Consider the following 24,866-nt stretch of genomic DNA (forward strand, 5'->3'; position numbering starts at 1 on the left):
TGGGAAGTGACAAAGAGCTCTTATAGGACCAGGGCACAAATAATAATATAATAATAACCAATCATTATGCTCTTTATTTAACACATCTTGGCCGCCAAAATCCATCTGATGTCACATAGCTGTCCAGTACATTACACATATAATTTCCTGTTGTCCTGGTTTCCAGTGGTTTGCAGAAGCGGATGTCTTCCTTAATTGACCGGTCATATACCAGGAGCTGTGAGTCTGTTGACTCATCCAGCTGTAACGCATAGAATTCAATGGCTTGTATGAGAAGCAGTCATTGTTTCAATACATCTCCTGCCATTGCACTGATGTATCGTGAAACAGTTTTGTTTGATGAAGGCATTGTCTGTATAGTTTTTTGGGCCTTTTCCTCCAGCATTTCCGAGCCATATCCGCAGCAGCAGGAAGAATTAAGTCCTCTACAGTAGTATGAGGCTTGCCTGTCCTAGCCACTCGGTAGCTCGCCATATAAGACGCTTCTAGCACCTTCTTATTAATGGTATCTGTTGCTTTTATACATGTCTTACTACTCAAAAATCTTAATTCTCGCTAAAAAAAGTAATGTGCCTTATTATTCAAATTGCCATGTTTTGTTTCTAAATGTCTGTGCAGGAGTAAAGATTTCATAGAATTGTGAGATAGTACTTTTGCACATATAATGCACTGTGGCTGAGGAAAGGCTCTACTCTCAATATAAGTGAACCCCAAATCAATGCAGTTCTCATCATCTTTACGCCTCTTCGATGTCTGTTGTTCGGTGCTTTCCCGGGTAAGGGGGCAGTAGCTCTTCGGCTGCATCAGATTCACAACTGTCAGTGTCCATGCTAGCTGGGCTAACAACAAACGTAGAATTACCGATGCTTGCATTGGATGTGCTCGTGGATGCAGAACAACTTGTTTCATCGACAGGTGCAGGTGTAGTACTGCTGGTAGAGCTGGTATGTGTGTCTATGGATGCGGGCCTTACTTTTTTTAACCATTTATAATTTTTTGAGCAAACGGAATGAGCAGCAGCTACATTTGGCTACATACGGACTGTTAGTGGAATTTTTGCGAGAGAGTAACGATTAATGTGATTGGATGTTAATTAAATGACTAGGCTACCTGTATTTGACATTGTGTTGTTATTTCGCTGAACACTAGATGGTTTCATTTTATTTTTGGCAGTGAAACGAGGCTACTCAGGCGAGAAGAAAACCTCACCATATGTATAGCCCTGTTGGAAAATATAAATGGACTGTTAGAAAATGTGAAGACATTTTTATTTGTCTTCTAAAATATATATATTTTTATATTTAAAAAAAATGGTGAATCACATTTTTATTTGGCATACCCCCAATGGCATTTGAAAATACCTGGTCTAGTGTATTGCTACTGTAGCAACACTAACTAGTCATTTCTGGGTTAAGTAATTTTCTAAATTTGTCATAGTTGAAAAGTGTCGATCACATAACTTGTGGTAATCATGGCCGAATACCGACCAGGAACGCAGGGCACGTGCCCAGGCCCTGACCTTCAGGGGACCCCTATTGATTTTTTTTAGTAATTCTCACTCAGATATCAATGGGTAGAATTGTAGGAAATTAGCTTTAACGCTCCAATGCAGCTGTTTTATCTCAATATCAAATAATTAATGGTAACAATTAAGTACCTTACTTTGATTGTTTTTAATTAAAATTGTGAAAAAGAAACAAATAGCTATTTAGCAAAGAGCAATTTCTCAAAGAAGAATTTTGGTAGGACTGTCTGGGAGTGGTCTGAGTGGGGAGGAGTAAACTGAAAAATTGCTGTTATTGGCAGAGAGGTTCGGAACTCTCATTCGTATTGGTCTATTAACTAACTAATTTACCGCATGGTGATATCACTATGGAAGGCCAAAACTTCATCCCACCAAAACAAGCTGAAATTTCAGAAGGTCTTTTCAAACAGCTCTTACACTTAAAGGGCATTATCATCATTTTCACAATTAAAGTATTATTCCAACCTCAGTGTGGAAATATCTATAAAACACAAGAAAATCTACTAAAAACTGCAACATTTTCTCTACTCTCTATGTCAAAATGTGTAGAATTGCAGGAAAGGAACTTTAAAACAATAAATATTCTCTCCACTGTCAAGAGGGGGGCCACTGAAATGTTTTGCTGCGAGGTGGGGGGAGGCCCACCCCAAACAAATCACGCCCCAAAAGGTTAGAGTCCTGACTATGAAAGACTGCTTTTAAATTGTTCGTTTGACCTGCTGGCCACAATGAATTCTACAGCAGGATTAATGCACGCTTCTCCGGCTCAGTGGCTCCAGAGACATGCTCTGACCACCACCTGTCTATCATGTGCTCACAGAAAAAAGATCACGCTGCAGGCAGCATAGAGAAGGAAAAGACATGTTTAGAACTGATAAATGATTGCATGGTGCAAGAATGAATGCAATCAATTCATTATTGAATGTTATCGATGGACACAGCTTTGTAGAACCAAAACATACACAGCCTGTCTCTGCTCAACACTCGACCAAAAACGAATCTAGAGAACAAATCGTTTGGGTGGCTGCTGCAGTTAGCAAACGATAGCCTATTGGGCAAATCTCCCTTTGAGCCAGTCAAGCAATTGCATTATGCCAAGAGTCATTCAAAATGGTAGGGATAAAAACACAGCAAAGAGAGGAAATAGAAAGCACAGTATGTGGGTATGTGCGGGTGTATTGTGATGGAAGGTTGGGTGTGTGTTTTGTGTTTGGAAAAGTGAGTGATAAAGGAAAATGGCTGCAAATGCCAGAGCCCATGTGTGTCTATGAGCAGGGGTTGTGACAGAGAGCTTTCCATTTTGTGCAAATAAAATACATTCAAAATATAGTTGATTTATTTATCCTATCATGATGGAACGGTCCCCAACCCTATACCCTAGAAACCCACCTGAACAACCCATACACGAAGTAGAAGTCCTTCTCTGTTTTATAGGCCTACTGCAAGTAGTCTATATGCACCCAAGACAGAAGGATAAATGTGGTCAGAGATCCACTAGAGCAGCACCGCCCCCTCAAGATTCTGAGCCTGCCTGGCAGGGTTGGTCCTACAAAGCCAAAGCCCCCTGATGGGAGAGCATAATATACAAGGAAATTCTCAAAGCTGCTATTGAGAACCTTGACGACCTTGTACCTAGCCGGTGGTGATTCCGGTGGGGTGCCCCCACCCAGGTAGTGGCAGTGCTGGCAACACTAGCTGCAGTAACAAATGGGGAGGGGTCACACTCGGACAATCAGAGAGGGGGAAAATTATTGTGGCTCTGGTGGCACAAAATAATCAAAGGTCTCACTGCACAGAGATGCTTGGGAGAATGGTCACAACAAGGGGACCAGCGTTTGTATGTTTCAGGGGAAGGGGGTGTATCGGAGCTCCACCAGCTAAGACTTGACATTGGTTAAATCAAATCTCCCCATTCTTGCTCAATGTTGCATGCCTTCCCTAACAGTTGTATATGCATTCTCACATCAAGTCTTCTCTTGAGTTGGGCTCGGGGATGGAACAACTTTTGAACGTGGAGGAAGTGTGGGAAGTGTGTATGAATGTGTGTATGTGTGTGTGTGTGTGTGTGTATGTGTGTATGTATCCCACATCTGTTGCTATGGGGTAATGATGTTAGGGACAATATAGGATGAATGAAAATAACCAGGCAATCCTGGTTATAGGTAACAAACCTGGTTAGAGGTAACAATCCTGGTTAGAGGTAACAATCCTGGTTATAGGTAACAATCCTTGTTATAGGTAACAAACCTGGTTAGAGGTAACAATCCTGGTTATAGGTAACAATCCTGGTTATAGGTAACAATCCTGGTTAGAGGTAACAATCCTGGTTATAGGTAACAATCCTTGTTATAGGTAACAATCCTGGTTAGAGGTAACAATCCTGGTTAGAGGTAACAATCCTGGTTAGAGGTAACAATCCTGGTTAGAGGTAACAATCCTTCGCTTGAACTGCCTACATTATTACACATATTATTCGTTAATTCTGGAAATAAAGACATGCAAGATTTTTATATACATTTTAATATATTTTATACATACATGTATATATATATTTTAAATAACTGTATATAATACAATTGAATTGAGGGAAAGGCTTTTGGCGGATTATCTGCTTCTGTTCTGTGAGTGGCACTGTGTGCTCTTTATGAAGAATGGGTCCCGGTCTCTCGGGGGCCCTGGGATCCAGGGGGACGGCGGGTGGTCTGTCGGTCACTGGGACGACAACCCAACTTCGGATGGGGGTAGGTTTTAGTGGGTGGAATAGTGGAGAACAATTAGAGGTTTACTTAGTAGCAATGCAAATATCATGGTACAGTTATATGGACACTCAATCATTATGGTACTTTTAAATGGTAAGTTTACAAACATATATTATGATAAATAGAATAGAAACTTGTATCTCATTATGGTAAATAGAATAGTGAAATAAGTATAGCCAGTTGTAATTGTAATGGCTTAGCAGATAATATGAAAATACGATCAGTATTTACCTGGCTAAAAGAGAAGGAATATAATATCTATTGTTTACAGGAAACTCATTCAACTATTTTAGATGAAGTTGTATGGAAAATGGACTGGGGGGGGGCAAAATATACTTCTCCCATGGGCAAAGAAATTCAAAAGGGGTGATGATATTAATTAACAATAATTTTTATCTGAATGTGCAAATTGTCCAAACCGATCCGGTAGGTAGAAATATGTTATTGGGCCCTACTAAACAGGCACATTTTTCTATACGGTCCAATAATGATGATTCACGCTTCTTTGAAAGTATATTTAATAATTTATCAAACATACAAGCATTACACAACTATATTATTATGGTGGGAGATTATTCTATGGTTTTAAAATACCTCAATGGACCGTAAGGAAATTACACAAAAAATATCACCCTCGTGCACTTAAGGAAATCACGAACATCACAGCTATATTGGAACTAGTGGAACCTTAGCCAAATACATTTAAACTCAGTTTGTCACAATTCCTGACATTTCGTCCTAGTAAAAATTCCTTGTGTTAGGTCAGTTAGGATCACTACTTTATTTTAAGAATGTGAAATGTCAGAATAATAGTAGAGAGAATGATTTATTTCAGCTTTTGTTTCTTTCATCACATTCCCAGTGGGTTAGAAGTTTACATACACTCAATTAGTATTTGGGAGCATTGCCTTTAAATTGTTTAACTTGGGTTAAACGTTTCGGGAAGCATTCTACAAGCTTCACGCAATAAGTTGGGTTAATTTTGGCCCATTCCTCCTGACAGAGCTGGTGTAACTGAATCAGGTTTGTAGGCCTCCTTGCTCACACACGCTTTTTCAATTCTGCCCACACATTTTCTATGGGATTGAGGTCAGGGCTTTGTGATGGCCATTCCAATACCTTGACTTTGTTGTCCTTAAGCCATTTTGCCACAACTTTGGAAGTATGCTTGGGGTCATTGTCCATTTGGAAGACCCAAGCTTTGTCTTGAGATGTTGCTTCAACACATCCACATAATTTTCCTTCCTCATGAGGCCATCTATTTTGTGAAGTGCACCAGTCCCTCCTGCAGCAACGCACCCCCACAACATGATGCTGCCACCCCCGTGCTTCACGGTTGGGATGGTGTTCTTCGGCTTGCAAGCCTCCCCTTTATCCTCCAAACATAATGATGGTCATTAAGGCCAAACAGTTCTATTTTTGTTTCATCAGACCAGAGGACATTTCTACAAAAAATACAATCTTTGTCCCCATCTGCAGTTGCAAACCGTAGTCTGACTTTTTTATGGCGGTTTTGGAGCAGTGGCTTCTTCCTTGCTGAGCGGCCATTCAAATTATTTCGATATAGGACTCGTTTTACTGTGGATAAACATACTTTTGTACCTGTTTCCTCCAGCATCTTCACAAGGTCCTTTGCTGTTGTTCTGGGATTGATTTGAGCTTTCCTCACCAAAGTATGGTCATCTTTAGGAGACAGAAAGCGCCTCCTTCCTGAGCGGTATGATGGCTGCATGGTCTCATGGTGTTTATACTTTCATACTATTGTTTGTACAGATGAATCTGGTACCCTCAGGCTTTTGGAAATTGCTCCCAAGGATGAACAAGACTTGTGGAGGTATACCATTTTTTTCTGAGGTCTTGGCTGATTTATTTTGATTTTCCCATGATGTCAAGCAAAGAGGCACTGAGTTTGAAGGTAGGCCTTGAAATACATCCACAGGTACACCTCCAACTGACTCAAATGATGTCAATTAGCCTTTAAGAAGTTTCTAAAGCCATGACATCATTTTCTGGAATTTCCCAAGTTGTTTAAAGACACAGTCAACTTAGTGTATGTGAACTTCTGACCAACTGGATTGTGATACAGTGAATTATAAGTGAAATAATCTGGCTGTAAACAATTGTTGGGAAAAATACTTGTATCATGCACAAAGTAGATGTCCTAACCGACTTGCCAAAACCATAGTTTGATAACAAGAAATGTGTGGAGTGGTTGAAAAATGAGTTTTAATGACTCCAACCTAAGTGTATGTAAACCTCTGACTTCAACTGTACATGGCGGAGGCTCAATCAAGCTAGTCGTCTTGATTAGTTTCTTATGTCATTCTCGCTGGCACCAAAAGTCTCATAAGTGTTGACAGGGGACAGAATGCTGTCGGACCATCAAGTAATTGGCATATACATTGCTCTTACAGAATTTCTACATGGCAAGGATATTGAACATTTTATCAAAGCCTATTGGATGATAAATTGTTTTTAACTCGGATGGAATAATTTATTACTGACTTTTCCAATCTTCGGTGCATTTGGAAACTCAGACCCTTTTTCAGCATTTTGTTACATTACAGCCTTATTTGAAAATATATATATTTTTAAATTCCCCTCATCTACCTACACACAATACCCCATAACGAAAAAGTGAAAAACTGATTTTTATAAATGTTTTCAATTGTTTTTTAAACCCAACAGAATTAACTTATTTACATAGGTATTCAGACACTTTGCAATGAGACTCGAAATTGAGCTCAGGTGCATCCTCCTTTCATTGATCATCCTTCAGATGTTTCTACAACTGTGGTAAATTAAACTGAATAGACATGATTTAGAAAGGCATACATCTGTCTATATCTGTCTATATATAAGGTCCCACATTTGACAGTGCATGTCAGAGCAAAAACCAAGCAATGACGTTGAAGGAATTGTCCGTAGAGCTCAGAGACAGGATTGTGTCGAGGCACAGATCTGGGGAAGGGTACCCAAAAATGTCTGCAGCATTGAAGGTCCCCAAGAACAGTGGCCTCCATCACTCTTAAATGGAAGAAGTTAGGAATCACCAAGACTCTTCCTAGAGCTGGCCGCCCGGCCAAACTGAGCAATTGGGGGAGAAGGGCCTTGGTCAGGGAGGTGACCAAGAACCCGATGGTCACTCTGACAGAGCTCCAGAGTTCCTCTGTGGAGATGGGAGAACCTTCCAGAAGGACAACCACCTCTGCCGCACTCCACCAATCAGGCCTTTACGGTAGAGTGGCCAGACGGAAGACACTCCTCAGTAGAAGGCACATGACAGCCCGCTTGTAGTTTGCCAAAAGGCACCTATAGGACTCTGACCATGAGAAACAAGATGCTCTGGTCTGATGAAACCAAGATTGAACCAAGATTGTCACGTCTGGGGGAAACCTGGCACCATCCCTACAGTGAAGCAAGGTGGTGGCAGCATCATGCTGTGGGGATGTTTTTCAGTGGCAAGGACTGGGAGAATAGTCAGGATCGAGGGAAAGATATTCGGAGCAAAGTACAGAGAGATCCTTGATGAAAACCAGCTCCAGATCGCTCAGGATCTCAGACTGGGGCGAAGGTTCACCTTCCAACAGGACAAAGACCCTAAGCACACAGCCAAGACAATGCAATAGTGGCTTTGGGACAAGTCTCTAAATGTCCTTGAGAGGCCCAGCCAGAGCCCGGACTTGAACATCTCTGGAGAGACCTGAAAATAGCTGTGCAGCGACACTCCCCATCCAACCTGACAGAGCTTGAGAGCATCTGCAGAGAAGAATGGGAGAAACTCCCTAAATACAGGTGTGCCAAGCTTGTAGCGTCCTACCCAAGAACACTTGAGGCTGTAATTGCTGCCAAAGGTTATTCAACAAAGTACTGAGTAAAGGGTCTAAATACTTATGTAAATGTAATATTTCATTTATTTTTGCATGTATTATTTTTTTGCTTTTTTTCTTTGTCATTGTGGGGTATTATGAGAGGGAAAAAAACAATTTAATCAATTTTTAGAAAATGTTATAACGTAATAAAACGTAGGAAATGTCAAGGGGTCTGAATACTTTCCGAACGCACTGTAATTACATTTGGTTACTTTGTATTTACCAAGTAAGTATGAAGTACTTACTTGCCTTATTCCTAGATAGTACGTTTGGGAGTAAATAGCTACTATACTGTATATTTACTTTTTATTACTAGGTATTTACCTAGTTATTACCGGGCTTTCCCAATCCTTTTCTATCCGATCAAAAAGTTTCAAAATACAACCACTACAATTCCATGGTAGGATAACTAAATTATGGCCTGTGCTAAGATATTTCATAGTGTTTATTATTGTAAACTGTAGTTCCATGCCTTGGGGACAATAACTAGATTCATTATTTTTCCTCCATAAATAAATCCTATTTTTAAATACCTAGGCTATTCCCAAATGAATGGTTCGCTCCCTAATTTTCAAGATAAATCAATATACACGTTCAGTTTTTGATATTTTTTCATTGAGGATATTTATATAGTCCAATAATTTGGATTAACATAATTTCAGGTTGTCCTCCAACAATTCAGATTATCCCCTCTGAATACATGATGAGGATAAAGGCTATGTAAAGTCATCGCCTCTGAAAAGAGAACTGCATTTAAACCTAGTCTACAATACACAATATAAGCCATTTATAAACACAACACACAAAATAAGTAATTTATTGAAATAGCTGTGCAAAAGAAGTCAATGTAAACATTTTGTCATCCAACAAAACCCTCTGAGTAGAGACTAAGAATCTTACTCAAGACGTGATCTCTTGCATCTTCTTACAGTGAAATGGGGTGAAAATGTGGTCTGGGGCTGGTCTGGGGCTGCTGAATAAAGTCATGATTTGAATCCCCTGTATTTACCCCTCAAGACAACAAACAAGCATCATAATAACCATATACATGAAGGATCTTGAACCACAGAATGGGCACAATTAGAGTAAGAGTGTTAAATTGATTAGACACGATCATGGAACTCAACAAGATAAATGGCATGCTTATGCGTCTAATAAACCAGAGCTATCTAGTGTAGTAATATGTGGGTCATATATATTAAACACACAGTAGAGACAGAATGTGAACACTGAACAGAGAATAAAACCATTGCATTGCAGTTTTAGCGTGTTGTGTTATTTATTGGGTACTATGCATAGAGTTAAGAAGCTCCCATTTGAAACAAATTAATATGAATCACTCTATGTGAGGGTCATCCTTGTTATTTTCATCTTAATGTGAAGGTTGAGCTCAGTTATATTCTAATAATAACTCACAATCTCATATTTTGGCTAGGCTACATATGTACTGTATGTGTGCGTGTATGCAAGTGTTATATTCTCAAGTAACACAAAACCATGGAAACAAAAGAATGATAGCTTAGCCAAGTGAGGATTTCAACATACAATATATATACAATATATATACAGTATATAGAGGATTTCAATATTTGAATATACACTTTGAATATACACTGGGGCGCATGACATTCGGAGAGGCACTTAGAATTGCAAGGAAACTTAATGAAAATAATTGATGAGAGTAGAGTATTCGCTGGAGTTTTTTTTTTAGTGGCTGTGTTCTCTGCCTCAGTGAGAGAGATATTCAGAGACAGAGTCTAAGTGGTCCAGCTGTGCAGTGTCTGCCCATTCCTGAGAGTTCCACGGGGAGAGGTGTGGTGTGGACACTATCGAGGCAGATGGGGACTTGGGAAGAAGATAAGTCAGCTTTGTCATCCCACCACATAGCCAGTAAATAGGTCAGCTTGAGAAGGCAGAAGGGCCACAGTGAGAGCCTGTCCAAAATTGTGAGCACCCCAATTACTTAGAGAGGAAGTCAACTCAAAGCTTCATAGAGTACAGGAAGAAGAAAAGGGGAAGAGCAGCATAAGATGTATTTAGTCTACTTAAACAATCCCACATGTGAAGAAGTTGGATGTGGAGGTCCTGGGCTGGCATTGTTACACGTGGTCTACGGTTGTGAGGACAGTTGGACATACTGCCAAATTCTCTAAAATGACATTGGAGGTGGCTTATGGTAGAGAAATGAACATTTAATTATCTAGCAACAGCTCTGTTGGACATTCCTGCAGTCAGCATGCCAATTGCATATTCCCTCAAAACATGAGACATCTGTGTCATTGTGTTGTGTGACAAAACTGCGCATTTTAGAGTGGCCATTTATTGTCCCCAGCACAAGCTGCACCTGTGTAATGACCTTGCTGTTTAATCAGCTTCTTGATATGCCACACGTGTCAGGTGGATGGATTATCTTGGCAAAGGAGAAAATGTTCACAAACATGGATGTAAACAAATTTGTGCACAGCATTTGAGAGAAATAAGCTTTTGTGCGTATGGAACATTTCTGTAATTATATTTTTGTTCAGTACATATAGACAACATAGAGATCACCATTGTGACTGATTTTACAGTATACAGTACGATTAAATAAAAGAAGGCCTCAATGGACTATTCAGTTGATACTTTGTTCAGTAGATGCCTACCCCTCCATCTGTTCAGTCAATGTTAAACTCCCTGAGTGCAGAAGTATACCACTTCATGATATGAAATAAGGCAAGGGCCAATACCTTCAGCCTGTTGTGTTTTGCTTATGTTGCTTTCTTTGGAGTAGAATCCCCTACAGAGCCACGTTTCCTCACTATGTGCTTTATTCTCAATGTTCGTCATAGTCCACAAAACAGCTTTCATTCTCATTCTATTGCTGTGACCTGAGAATGGTCCCTGAAAGAACTCAACTCAGCTTAGCATTTGCACAGTGCACATGGAATATATTCTACAACAACTGGGTTATAACAAGAGTGTTAACCTAACACCAATTATCCTTTCCATTTCCATTGACCAATTTTCTAGACCAGAGAAAGTAGCATACTGTACAGCAGACCATTTGACTCCCAACTTGCAGTTCAGTGTCAATGGGTGGTGCCTTCATGACACTAATCTGCTCAATGCACCCTGTAGACCTTTACGGGTCAACAAATCCAGTTATCTGGAGAAAATCCAGTTGTCTGCTTTTTCCATAGATTATGAATAGCTTGTTATTGTCAAACTGCAGAGTACTGTCAAAATGGCAGCATAAGCATAAACTATAATGGTATATAAAACGGCTTAGGTATGCCTCCATGAAAAATGAACCCTCTCATGCCCTGACAAACAGTCAACGTCTCAGAAAGTAAAATATATAGTGAATGTTAGATTGCTGCTTTGGCACAGGCCTCTCTTTCTCCCTCTGAGAAGTGTTGGCTCCTAGGAACACTTTTTGTCATGCCATCCAGTGAATGAGAGCAGTTTGGGAACAAAAGGTCAGACCAATATGAAACATCATACAACACATGGCACTTGGATGACATGGTTCAAATCAGATTCTTCAACAAAATAAAATAAAACTCATTTCAAGTCAACTAGAATCATTCTCTTCATGGGTCTCCTCGACCTCCAGCAGCAATGTTAATACCACCAGCAGGTAGACAAGGCAGGCCGTCTGGTACAGTACAGTATTTGGCTAGTGGAAGGCAGTTTCTAAGTATCACATCATTCAGAAACTAGGATTAAGCCAGGTTACATCACAAAGATAATACAAGTATTCATAAATACTAAACCCAATCTCATGCACAGGAGCTCATGGTCAAACCTGCACATGCAAATCCAACAATTTGTCACGAATGATATCTGAAGTCAGTTATAAAACACTTTGAGTTATAAAACAGTTGGTGAGCCGTCAGTCAGCCTACTATTGTTCAAGGACAGCGGTGCTCCCAAAAGGCATTTATGTAATATAATAACAGATGGTGACTGAAGTGTATTGGGAGTGAATTACTCAAGAAAGGGGAAAGTGACGCAACGGGAGTAAAGAGGCTTGTCTTTTAACTGAAATTGAGGATTAGGATCAAAGTCAATAAGGTATTTCACATTTTAAAACGTATTTCACCTGTTCCTGATGGGATTGGACAGTTTTCGCTATCAACAAGGTATGCAAGATCTAGAAATACTGTATCAATATTAACTATTTGTTAAGAATATTTGTTGTATTCAAAGTTTAGAAATAATTGCTACATGTTGTGGGCAGGTTTTCACAGCTAGTTATTTCCTCCTACGCTATCTTGAATACTTATTTCCTTTCCTTCTAAACTATTGGCCAATGTGCTGGATGGGAATAGGCCAAGGTCAAAATGGGAATGAAAAAAGCTCGATATGAAGTCCCATTAATGAGGAATCAAGTCGGTTGCCCCAGAGACGGGGTCAAGTAATTGCAAATAGAAACGTGTATTTATTGGAGCATCTTTAAGTCTCAGAGTCTTTTCCCCTATGCTTGGGGAAAAGACTTGCATGACTTGCAATCTTTCTGCTAACTAAGAATAAAGTATAACGTTTAACAAGCTATCATCAGTCTAGCCTGAACAGAATACATTACAGGAGATTGAATAACCATGCCAGCATAACACATGAACAATTTCAATTTTTTTTTTTTATTACCATTGAGAATTACAGTGTACCGTTCTAATCTGAGCAGGAGTGGTTCCTTACACTATTAGGGAATCGTTCCATCTGCCTGTAATTCTGCCAGATCAAACCTCCTTGGCAAGCTGATAACCGTTTTTTGGACCGTATTAAATTCCTCTTCCGTATACATATTCTACTACAGCACAGTGCTGCATTTACATCTGGCTAAGACAAACTAAGGCCAAAATCAGTGTCATTAAGCCACTTCAAAGAAGTCTGAACATCAGTGAGGGATCGATCATCGGTTTGCTCTAACAATGCTAATACCATTATAGGAAACATGTTCCTAAATAGAAGAAAACATGTGTTCTGTAATAGTGTAACAGTCATCATCAGAACACAATTTTCAAATCCTTTTTCTCTTCAATTAAACTAGAATTCAGAGTAAAAACGGCATGAATAAGGGATTTGGGAAAATTATGCATTTTTCCATTTTGGGAGGATAGTGTCATATAACCGTTGACATACTCCAAACCTGAGTGGGTGCAATGATCGGGTTGGCAGAGGCCAATGAAATGTTCTTGTTAAGGTATATTTGGTAAGTAGACTACAGTATAATGCCAAAATGTTAGAATGTATCTTTACTTTCTATATATTTCAATAATTGCACCAAAAAATGCAGCATATATCATAGAATACCGACAGCACAGTAGTCTCCAATCCTGAGTCCCTTACCTCTGAAATGGTCAACACTGCACTGCTATTCACTCCATTAATAAAGGGTCCAGCTATATGGTAACATTTGATCAGAAATACCACAGCAAAATTATTTTCATGCAGTAGTTAGCCACAGTTTTGATAGCTTGTTAGCTAGCTGGCTGAAGCCAGCATCAAAGCTGGGCTGCGTTTCAAACTCAGAAAAGACACAACCTCGTCCACTTACCCTTGCCTTATGCCCTTGAGGGAATCCCCGAGGCCATATTTGTCGTCGGTCCAAATGATTAGCCAAGCAAGGGAAGTTTGCAACGTAAGCCCCACAGCCCTAGTTTTTAATGGAGTTTGCGAGTGTACAATTATGTTCACTTCGGGGCCTGAAACGTCCCATAATTCAATTCACGATGATTATACATCCGCTAAGAAAAGTCAGCCAAAACTTAAAACCTCAACATACATGTGTAAGTAAAAACTAATGTAAATAAGTTAGAAATTGTGCTACTAATGCACAAACACGTCTCGTAAAAGTAATGATGTTTTTGTTTGGTTAGCTTTTGGAAATTGTATAAATAAAATATGTTCCTTCTTCAGAAGTTTCAGCTAGGCAGGCAAATGTTAGTTAGCTAATTAATTTGCTAGCTATCATACAGTATACATATATTAATAATTATATAGTTAATATAAGTAGACATGCAATCATAATTGACTGTAGCGCATATAATGCACGCACAAGCTACCAGTGGCAGAAAACACAATCGTCGCAGGACGAATGAGTGACGAATTTCCGGGCAAGGGCGGTCCATTTAAAATTCACTCCTTCCTCCCTCGCCCCTTGACCTGCAAGTGTAAGCTCGTCAGACATCATGATACGTCATCAGAAGTGTCCACTTAATTTGAGGGTTAAGGTGAGAGGTTGTGTCTGTTAAGTGTTTAGAATGCAGCCCTAGATTACTTATTGGGAAACAATATTTCTGCTAGCTAGCTAAATGTATACGTTTATTACGTTAATTAAGACACCTTATGTTGATGTTTACTTTATTTGGCAGTTACCTGTATATGAATGTTAGCTAACTAGTTGCACGTGTTGTGTCATTCAACAATTTCTTAACTCAAAAATGTTGCTTGCTAGCTAGTATTAGCTATTTGAATGGCAGCCTCATCACATCGATTGGGAATTCACTGACTGGCTATAGCTAGCGAACTAACTACATCATATCTATCTGCATATGAGTGAACATTTTTGTCATAAATGTTTATTCCCCAGATATACGAGGGCCTTCTCACATCATGCCGGTATCATTTCTGTTGTCATTTCTGATCCAGAAAAGGACTCACAAAAACCATGTCTGTAGCTTGTGTTGCTTGCAGTAAGCCATTGTTCTTTTCTTTTTAACCTGAAATGATGTAATTCATGACATCTTCACAAAAAAGTAGCAATGACAGCCAAAATGTAGCGATATACAATGTAGCGATATACAAAAATGCTGTTGAGGCTTATTTAATGAAGCCTAAATTAGCATTGGCATTATGTTTTATAGATTGTGTCCTTTGCCTTTCACCTTTAATCAATTCCTGAAAAGAAGAGAAATGTCACTGCCATACATCTACATTGTTACATCTTCTCAGACTGCCTCCACACAATGCCCGGATCCAAAGTTCAAAACATGCCAAAATGACATCACACCTAAATGTGTCAAGTGGATTCGGGGGAAGGAAACAATAGGCCAAGGGAGCACTCCCTTCTCTCCTCTCCTTGGTTCTTATCGTTTACACACTGACACAGAAAAAGGCTCCACCTCCATCAATCAAATGGAAAGATGATGCTGTTGCAGTGATAAACAGAAACCTCGAGCAGTCCCTCCGACAGAGCTTATTTGTCCATTGATGGCAAGGCTGCTACACTGCTCATCAAGCAGCTCTTGCTACATCATTACCTGAGGGTGAAGCTACATTAATAAGCCAGCATTGGATAATGTAATTCAACATGAGATAAGATGGACACACAGATATATGTTACAAATCCACACCACAGGTGCTACATTAAAAGGCCAAAACCACGCATCTAATCCATTCTAGCAGTGCCAAATGGCCTATCTGAAATTCAAACAGCCATCTTCAAACGCAGATATTTTCCCCCCGGATGACTGTAATTCTACAGAGGAAATCAAGGAGATTGCATGAAGTTGTATGGCGTCATGGTACATTATCTCTCTACTCTACATGTCAATACATTGGATCGTCTCAGACTCCTGTTGGTTTGAAGTAGAAATTATAAAGGGACCAAATGTTGTCAGGCAATATGGAGACGGTAGTAAAAGCATCTGTGCTGCGTTTGAGCCCATTTAGTGCTTGGACACATACTGTTTTGAGTTTAATGGCCTGGGAGATTGCCATCAAAACAAGCCGGATTACTCATGGACGTATTGGAGAAAGAGGCCTGGGAAAACACAGGGGCGAGGACCATGGCTCACTGGGGTACTGTTGTTCCTGTGGCCCAGCTGCACTTGAAATAATCCAACAGATGAGTCCTCAATCAACATAACAACATGTAGTCTCTGCCGCAGTGGTAGTCAGATGAAGGACAGTTTGAAACAGGGTGCAGCTCATCTGAGGTCCCTTAAATATCCCTTTTCCTGCACTCATTCTGCCTATTTAACTACCCTTCATCACAGTAAGATACTCATCTGCAAACCACTGCTTTTATTTCAGGAATTATCTTTGTTAGGATTTTGATGAATTAATAATGATTACATGTTTTCAAACCAAATTAAATGATGCGACATGTTCCCTACATTGGGGAACTGTCATATAAAATTCTGCATCTTTGTACAGCACAGAATACTATTACATAACATTAAACCTTATGTCAAATTAAATAAGGTTACATGATTTTTGTACTACTCGATCTCAAATACAAACTGAAGACAATATTCTTAAACCCTGGTCGTTCACATCAAGTGCATGGAGTGGGCTGTAAAATCTTCTTAACACCATTCATTTCCCATTCACAGTAAACAAGCCATTACTCTCCCATTCATAACACACCTGCAGGGAGAGTGTTGGAGTGTGTGACACCTGAGAGCAGTGTAAAGATGAGGTGACGACAGGGGATTGAACAACTAAAATGACTCATTCACAGTCCAAGATATTTCTCAATTGATTCCACTGAGATTAGTACCACCATTTCATATTCAAGCAACATTGTATGTGGGTGGTAGAAGTTGCTATGGAACTGGTTATGATACTTTTACAGTTTATAAAGGTTAAGTAGTATAACAACATCCAAACACTTACCCCAGTGTTGTCATGGTGACGATGGTGTACCAGAAGGAGGCAGGGATGCTGGAAAACGTGGTTCCCTTGGTGCCTTTCTCAGCGTAGAACATGACGGTGGCAAAGATGATGACGGCCATGGTGAGGGAGAAGAGGAGGAAGCCCAGCTCCGAGGCGCAGGCTTGCAGCGTGCAGCCCAAGATACGCAGCCCCTGAGAGTGACGGGAGAACTTGAAGATACGGAACACCCGGAAGACTCGCAGGGTGACAAAGGCCCCACTGACTTCCTCATTCTCTGGCATGACAAGGCCAATGTAGAAGGGCAAGATGGCCACCACGTCTATCACGCTCATCACCGAACGCGCAAAATCACAGCGGCTGGGGGCAGCATACAGTCTCATGAGGTACTCAAAGGAGAAGATAAGCACACAGGCCGTGTCCAAACAAGAGAAGGCCACTGAAAACTTCTCACCACATGGCAGGTCCTTTATACTCCCTTTGATTGGTCGGCAGGGAACTGTTTCCACAACGTTGGCAATAACAGACACAGCGATGAAGAAGCCAGTGACATAGTAAAAAACCAAGGCCATGGTGCTTGTGTGAGGGTTCTCAAAGGCCCTCCATAGCCTCTCTCGTAATGTGGCGTCTGGGGGCAGGGGAGCGTCTCCGGCATTCTCTGCCTCGGTGTCCTCAGCCAAACGCTCCTGGTTCTCCTTCTTGCGATCCCGGTACTCTTCCATACAGCAGTCACCTATGATCTCCGGTATTATGCCATAGAAAGCCAGCTCTTCCTCAAAAGCCTGAATGCATTCATGTCGGGGGTAATGTAGCTTGCCTGTTCGAAAAAAGTTTAGTATATGGCGGAACATCTCTGGATCCCTGTCAAAGAAATATTCCTGAGTTTCCTCATTGTAGAAAAACTCCTTTTCTGAGCTGCCTAGAAGGGTGTCTGGGTAACGGTCCAAGGTGTTCTTCCATGTCTGAAAGCGTAGTCCACTCACATTTACAAACAAGATCTCATCACTGCGACTCTTTTTGTCCACAGGGGGCTTGGGCATGGTCTTTTGGGCCAGTGGTAGCCAGCCTACGGCTGCTGCCCGAGCAAAGGGCATCCATGTTGCAACTCCAGCAGCCATTTTTGTTTAGTAGCTTTTGTTTCAGGAGTAAGCCGGGATGGTGAGTAAAGATACGGAGTGTGTTTAGGTACTTGAGGGCTATTTCTGGGCCTTTTTCCGGATCAGGAGGAAAAGTATAGGTATATCCGATCTAATCATCCGAACTGAAGGCCTCAACAACCGGGTTGGCTTGCCTCCATTTCCAGTCTGTCAGTTTGTTTGTGCATTGGCTTCAGTAGGAGGGAAATGTAAGGCAGGCAGGGATATGATAGTGTTTACATCATCAAAGAAAAGGGTCAAGATAAGGCAGTTGGGGACTGAACCTAAAGTTCAGGCCATTGGAATAGCTCAGGAAAACTAGGCCTGATTCATAAAACATCAGACTATTGACAGGGTTTGTATAAATAATAGCACAGTAATATTGTAGAACAATACTGTATATGGCTTTTCAGTAGTGTTAAAAATGAAATAAATAATAAGTCTCCGACCTTCGCTCACTGCCTCCCCTTTCTCAGAAGACAGATTAGTTGCAGCGCTGTGGTTTTTCAAATTCGTATTCAATTGTGATGATGGTCGCCGAAGTTGCAAGATAGACACATTGCTTTCTCTCTTTCCCTCTCACTGTTGCTCTCCAGCTTTGATTATGGATGCCTCTCTCTGTCCCTTGGATTCTCTCACCCTCTCTCTCAAATGCACAACCAAACCTTAAGTATAATCGATTTCTTTGGTGTCAGAGGTCTTGTGAAAGGAAACGTTTGAGTCTTAGGCATTTCTATTCCTTGTATGGTCGTCCCTTTTTATACCTGTCAAGAAACACAACACACACAACTTAGATATTCCGCAGCACAAGCTGTAAAGGCATGCTATGTCTCTTTGTGTCACAGCTTGGGTGAACTTAGCATACAGTTTGCGTCAGTCTGTTTAAAAAAGTCTGAGCTTCAATATACAAACAGAGTGGTCCCTCACACAGAGAACTTTCAAGTTGACCACATTTTAATCATATTTAGAACCTAGACCAAACATTTGTACCAATAGAAATACACATGTTCATTTTGCACTGATTGTCAATTTGTACACATCAACCACTCAAAACCATAGGATAATGACATGACAAAATGCTAAAACACAACTGTACCTCTTCAGTATTAATCCACAAAGGGATTATGCTTTAAATGTGCAATAATGTAAACAACGCTAAATTGTATTTCAATATAAAAAGGTTTAACATTAAACGTCGAGATTAAATCAATTCTAAACAAATACAGATGACTGTATGTTCTTGTTCTTTTTATGTCACTCTTCTAAACAAGAGATGTGTGAGGGTGTATCCATGAAACATCTCGTCTGTCTTGTGAGGGGAGCTGGAATGTGCCCCGACCCTAACCAACAGACAGGTGACCCAACCCAGATGCATTACAGTGCACAACATGCTCACCCAATCAAAAATCAATAAGACTCTATAACACAGCAACGCTGCTGCAGTGGACGCAAATTACATCCAAAACAGCTACTTCAGTATATAAAGAAAAACACAGCAATCTCACATATCAGTCGAGCACTAACGGTTAGTTTACAAGTGAAATGAGGCTTTCATGCTGTGTTCACTTAGCCTTCTATGTAAATTGTTACTTCCATGTTCTCGTCATGTTGCTTAAAACCACATGGTCACGCAGTCAATGGAAAATGAAATACGAAATAGTCCTAAGGAAAAGGCATCATTTCAACTACATTATCTTTAGACTTAAATTCAGACAAGGGTCATAAAAAAATGTATGTGTATATGTCAGTGTATAGTAGAGTATGTTATGTGCATGTGTTGACATATGAACAGAAATCTGAATAACTCGTGAAGTTCTGTATTCCATTACTATTAAGGCTTGGGTTGTAGCTAGAGCAATTAAGAGCTTACTTACCATGCATTAAAGCTGCAGACAATGTGGAAGAGAAAGCAAAGGCAATGAGAGAATTATAAGCAGCCCCTCTCCTGGAATCGAACCACATCGCACACCGGAGAGTGAGGGAGTGATTGTCATGCTTAGCCTTAGCTCCTCTCCTGTCCACTCTCTCCTCTCAGTCAGCTCTGTGCCTCCGCTTGCTCTCACTTTCTCTAACTCTACCTCTCATTTGCTTGCACGACCTCCCCCCCCCCCCCCCCCCCCCCCACAACCTCTCTCTCTTTCTCTCTCGCTCTCTCTACTGCGCTCTCCCATCACATACACAATCACATACACACACTCCTTACCTCTTGAAAACACAGAGCATCATACACTGGGAAATAAAGATGATGTTATTTGATACACAGAAATCCCAGACTACTGTTTTTGCATGCACCATGGCTTAAATCTGACTAAGCAATTTTACTGGGGGAATACACTTCACATTTTATACTCAGTCTCAAACCGTTCATAGAGATTCTTTGCGAGCCTGTTTTCCTACAGTTCTTTTAGGGCAGCTTGATTAGGAAGTAGGGGTGGTATTTCAGGCAGTGTTTAAGCTTCAATTACCTACCCAAAAAAGAAAACAACACAGGCCTGCTATTCCCAAAAGCACTTAAGTAGTGTCACATTTGCCGTTCCACTTAGGATAACAAATAGAACGTTCAAATAGTTCTCAACACAACCTACCTGGATACTGTGCCTGGACTACATTTAAAAAAAGACAAATGAACGGCTGAGGAGAGAAGCTTGTGATGATGACAGACACAGCCTGAGGAGGAACATAGGATAAACAGCACCTTAAGAAGAACATAAAGAAACAGCATACAAACACAAGCTCTGGTGAATCTATTCCCTCGCTTGAATTATTCATTTGGGCAAAAGCTGCATTCAGCACTCTAACATTCATTCAACCTACCATTTATAACCAGCCAATGGCCATTGACCGAAACAAACATACAGCACAAACCCACGTTTGTGAATGGGATAAACAGTTCATGCAACTGGTTCATTCTGTATGTATGGGTCTAGATTGTCAGCCTCCATAAAATAAATATATACAGTATGATGCACATCACATAGAAAATAATGTTTCGTATCAAAGAAACCTAAAACTGACAAATCTTGTGAAAGAACTGTACTGAACTGTACAGCTTGCCTTTGAAACCTTTTATGCAAAGGATCTGGAGCTAGATTAATCATTTTGTGGATCACGTGCTTCGTTTTCAATGCCCACTTGTTTATTTTCAATGAAACCATAGCCATCACAGCGCACATGTGACTCTCTTGCTCAAATTTCATGGTGAAAACCTGGAAATGTGTGCCTTGAGGCACTAAGTTATTTTGACTGATACTAAACAAAAGGCCCTAAGACACACAACATGGATTCTTCACTGGCTTAAGCATGGATTTTTATATGGTGTTGGCATTCCTGCATTCAATAGTGAATAAAAACACTACCGATACATTTAACTGCAGTGAAGGGGAAAGCAAGGCAGAGGCGCTTCGTCAAAGGAAGATGGCTGAATTGCATTGAGGTGAATGACTTGATAGTGATAGAGGCTGCATCAAGACTCACTGCTCAAACTAATGTTAATGGTAATCATGGGCATGGCAGTTACTTAAAGGAACAGTTTCTCTCTTCCAATTGGTGAAGTAGTGATATGATATCCAATGGGCTTTGCTTTTCGTTAAAGTCAACTTTGATTGGCTGCTTCTGCAGTATGTATTATCTTATTAATAATTCACCAATCTCAGTGCGGTCAGGTGCAGAGTGGAAGTAATGGGATGGAGAAACATTTCAAGAGTGAATTAATAAATACAATACAAGGAATGATGATGGGAAAAGGAGAAGCTCACTGGTTAGTCTCTACTTGCCCCTGCAGCTGTCTGATGTGTGTGTTTGTGTTCCACTTTAACAGTAACTGTATGACCGTTTTACTTGTTCCATGACTTGCTCTGGTTCGATTCGCCTTGTGTGGGAGGGTGGGGTAAATTGAGCCATTATTATTATTATAATTTTTTTACATTCAACAAAGATATCTACATATATTTCAGGATGTTGTGTATCCCTGAAAAAATATATATATTTCATGTAAACATTACAGTTTTGAAAACATAGCTTGTGCAAAAAAAAAAGTGGTCTCTTGGCACAACTTACCCCTGGTATTGGGTAGGTTGAGCCGCGGGACAGGGTAAGCTAAGCCGCCTACACATTTCTGTACTGAATTAAATATTACCAATACCTTTGAAAAACCATGTCTATGTTTATTTCCCAAACACAATTAATCACAATCACCATTTAAAAACACAGGCTTAACACCTATCTCATATCCCAGCGATAATGCTTTACATTACGCCTGGAATGAAAACACTTACATTTGCTCAACTTGCTATTGGCTCAACTTAAGGCAAGCATTTTGACTATATTAGCCCACACAGCTACAAAGATGCACTTTCATGCTAGGTTTAGGACCTCATATTGAAGGTTAAAGGACCCCAACTGACGTATAGAACAACCTTACAACTATCTACTTTGGTTTAGATACAAGCATCATGAAACTGACAACACAATAAATTCCTTTGACACATTTATTTGGATCTAACTTGCTCACCACTTTTTCCATGTGTTTTTTCCCATAAAATCATGACCTCTTCCTAAATACGATATTTTGTCAAATTATTATTTTTATATGGTTTTTGTAGAAACAAGGCTGGTTCAACTTACCCTTTTGGCTCAACTTACCCCACTCTCCCATATGGTTCACTGAGTTATTTTCACCTCCTGTTCTCCAGGTACATTTGGTGGCTTTACGTTCCTCTTAATTCAGCTAAGAGCCGTCAGCTCTTATCACATCCAACAACACAATTCCACAAAGCTGATTTGAGAGCTTTACAGTATGCTACACTAGATTTCAAGAGAACTGCTTTCTTAGCTATGCAAACATCATCACTGCCACGGTGTCACCATCAAACTTCACGTGGTTAGTAACACATCTACTACAGTTAAAATAGCTACCTACCTCAAATACACTGACCCCCCTTGGGTTGTGCCGTGGCGGAGATCTTTATGGGCTATACTCGGCCTTGTCTCAGGATGGTAAGTTGGTGGTTGAAGATATCCCTTTAGTGGTGTGGGGGCTGTGCTTTGGCAAAGTGGGTGGGGTTATATCCTTCCTGTTTGGCCCTGTCTGGGGGTGTCATCGGATGGGGCCACAGTGTCTCCTGACCCCTCCTGTCTCAGCCTCCAGTATTTATGTGTCGGGGGGCTAGGGTCAGTTTGTTATATCTGGAGTACTTCTCCTGTCCTATCCGGTGTCCTGTGTGAATTTAAGTATGCTCTCTCTAATTCTCTCTTTCTCTCTTTCTTTCTCTATCTTGGAGGACCTGAGCCCTAGGACCATGCCTCAGGACTACCTGACATGATGACTCCTTGCTGTCCCCAGTCCTCCTGGTCGTGCTGCTGCTCCAGTTTCAACTGTTCTGCCTGTGATTATTATTATTTGACCATGCTGGTCATTTATGAACATTTGAACATCTTGGCCATGTTCTGTTACAATCTCCACCCGGCACAGCCAGAAGAGGACTGGCCACCCCAGATAGCCTGGTTCATCTCTAGGTTTCTTCCTAGGTTTTGGCCTTTCTAGGGAGTTTTTCCTAGCCACTGTGCTTCTACACCTGCATTGCTTGCTGTTTGGGGTTTTAGGCTGGGTTTCTGTACAGCACTTTGAGATATCAGCTGATGTACGAAGGGCTATATAAATACATTTGATTTGATTTGATGATCTCATCTATACTGAACAAAAATATAAACACAACAATTTCAAAGATTTTACTGACTTAGAGTGCACATAAGGAAATCAGTCAATTGAAAAATTCATTAGGCCCTAGTCTACGGATTTCACATTATTGGGAATACAGATATGCATCTGTTGGTCACAAATACTGAAAAAAAAGGTAGGGTCGTGGATCAGAAAACCAGTCAGTATCTGCTTTGACCACCATTTGCTTCATGCAGCGCGACACATCTCCTTCACATAGAGTTGATCAGGCTGTTGATTGTGGCCTGTGAAAGGTTGTTCAACTCCTCTTTAATTGCTGTGTGAAGTTGCTGGATATTGGCGGGACCTGGAACACGCTGTCGTACCCGTCAATCCAGAGCATGCCAAAATAGCTCAATGGGTGACATGTCTGGTGAGTATGCAGGCGATGGAAGAACTGGGACATTTTCAGCTTCCAGGAAATGTGTACAGATCCTTGTGACATGGGGCTGTGCATTATCATGTTGAAACATTATCATGTTGAAACATTATCATGTTGAAACATGAGGTGATGGCAGAGGATGAATGGCACCACAATGGGCCTCAGGATCTCGTCACGGTATCTCTGTGCATTCAAATTGCCATCGATAAAATGCAATTCTGTTTATTGTCTGTAGCTTATGCCTGCCGATACCATAACCCCAACACCATCAAGGGGCACTCTGTTCACAACGTTGACATCAGCAAACCGCTCGCCCACACAATGCCATACACGTGGTCTGCGGTTGAGTGGACCGTTGGACGTACTGCCAAATTCTCTAAAACTATGTTGGAGGCGGCTTATGGTAGAGAAATTACAATTAAATTCTCTGGCAACAGCTCTGGTGGACATTCCTGTAGTCAGCATGCCAAAAGCATGCTCCCTCAAAACTTGAGATATCTGTGGCATTGTGCTGTGTGACAAAACTGCACATTTGAGAGTGGCGTTTTATTGTCCCCAGTACAAGGCGCACCTGTGTAATGATCATGCAGTTTAATTAGCTTATTGATATGCCACACTTTTCAGGTGGATGGATTATCTTGGCAAAGGAGAAAGGCTCACTAACAGGGATGTAACATTTGTGCACAAAATATGAGAGAAAGAAGCATTTTGTGCGGATAGAACATTTCTGGGAACTTTTATTTCAGCTCATGAAACATGGGCCCAACACTTTACATTTATATTAGTATATTTTTGTTCAGTGTAGATTACACTTCCTTTAGCAACACCCAAATGGACAATAACAAAAGCCACATAAATCAGAAATCATATATGGA

At 40.6% G+C, this 24,866-nt stretch overlaps 1 protein-coding gene across 1 annotated transcript in view; it reads right to left on the reverse strand.

Moving 5' to 3' along the window:
• The window catches only part of LOC139417288 (A-type voltage-gated potassium channel KCND1-like), a 60,113-nt gene extending 40,175 nt beyond the window's left edge, over nucleotides 1-19,938 (reverse strand). Inside the window, exons 1-2 of the mRNA XM_071166551.1 lie at nucleotides 19,768-19,938; nucleotides 16,761-18,657 (exon numbers count right to left, since the gene is read on the reverse strand). Of these exons, the coding sequence (XP_071022652.1) occupies nucleotides 16,761-17,875 (1,115 nt within the window). The 5' untranslated portion in view covers nucleotides 17,876-18,657; nucleotides 19,768-19,938. The remainder of the gene's footprint in view (nucleotides 1-16,760; nucleotides 18,658-19,767) is intronic.
• Nucleotides 19,939-24,866: the final 4,928 nt, after the last annotated feature.

Source organism: Oncorhynchus clarkii, chromosome 9 (assembly GCF_045791955.1).
Source record: "Oncorhynchus clarkii lewisi isolate Uvic-CL-2024 chromosome 9, UVic_Ocla_1.0, whole genome shotgun sequence".
Classification (NCBI taxonomy): Eukaryota; Metazoa; Chordata; class Actinopteri; order Salmoniformes; family Salmonidae; genus Oncorhynchus; species Oncorhynchus clarkii.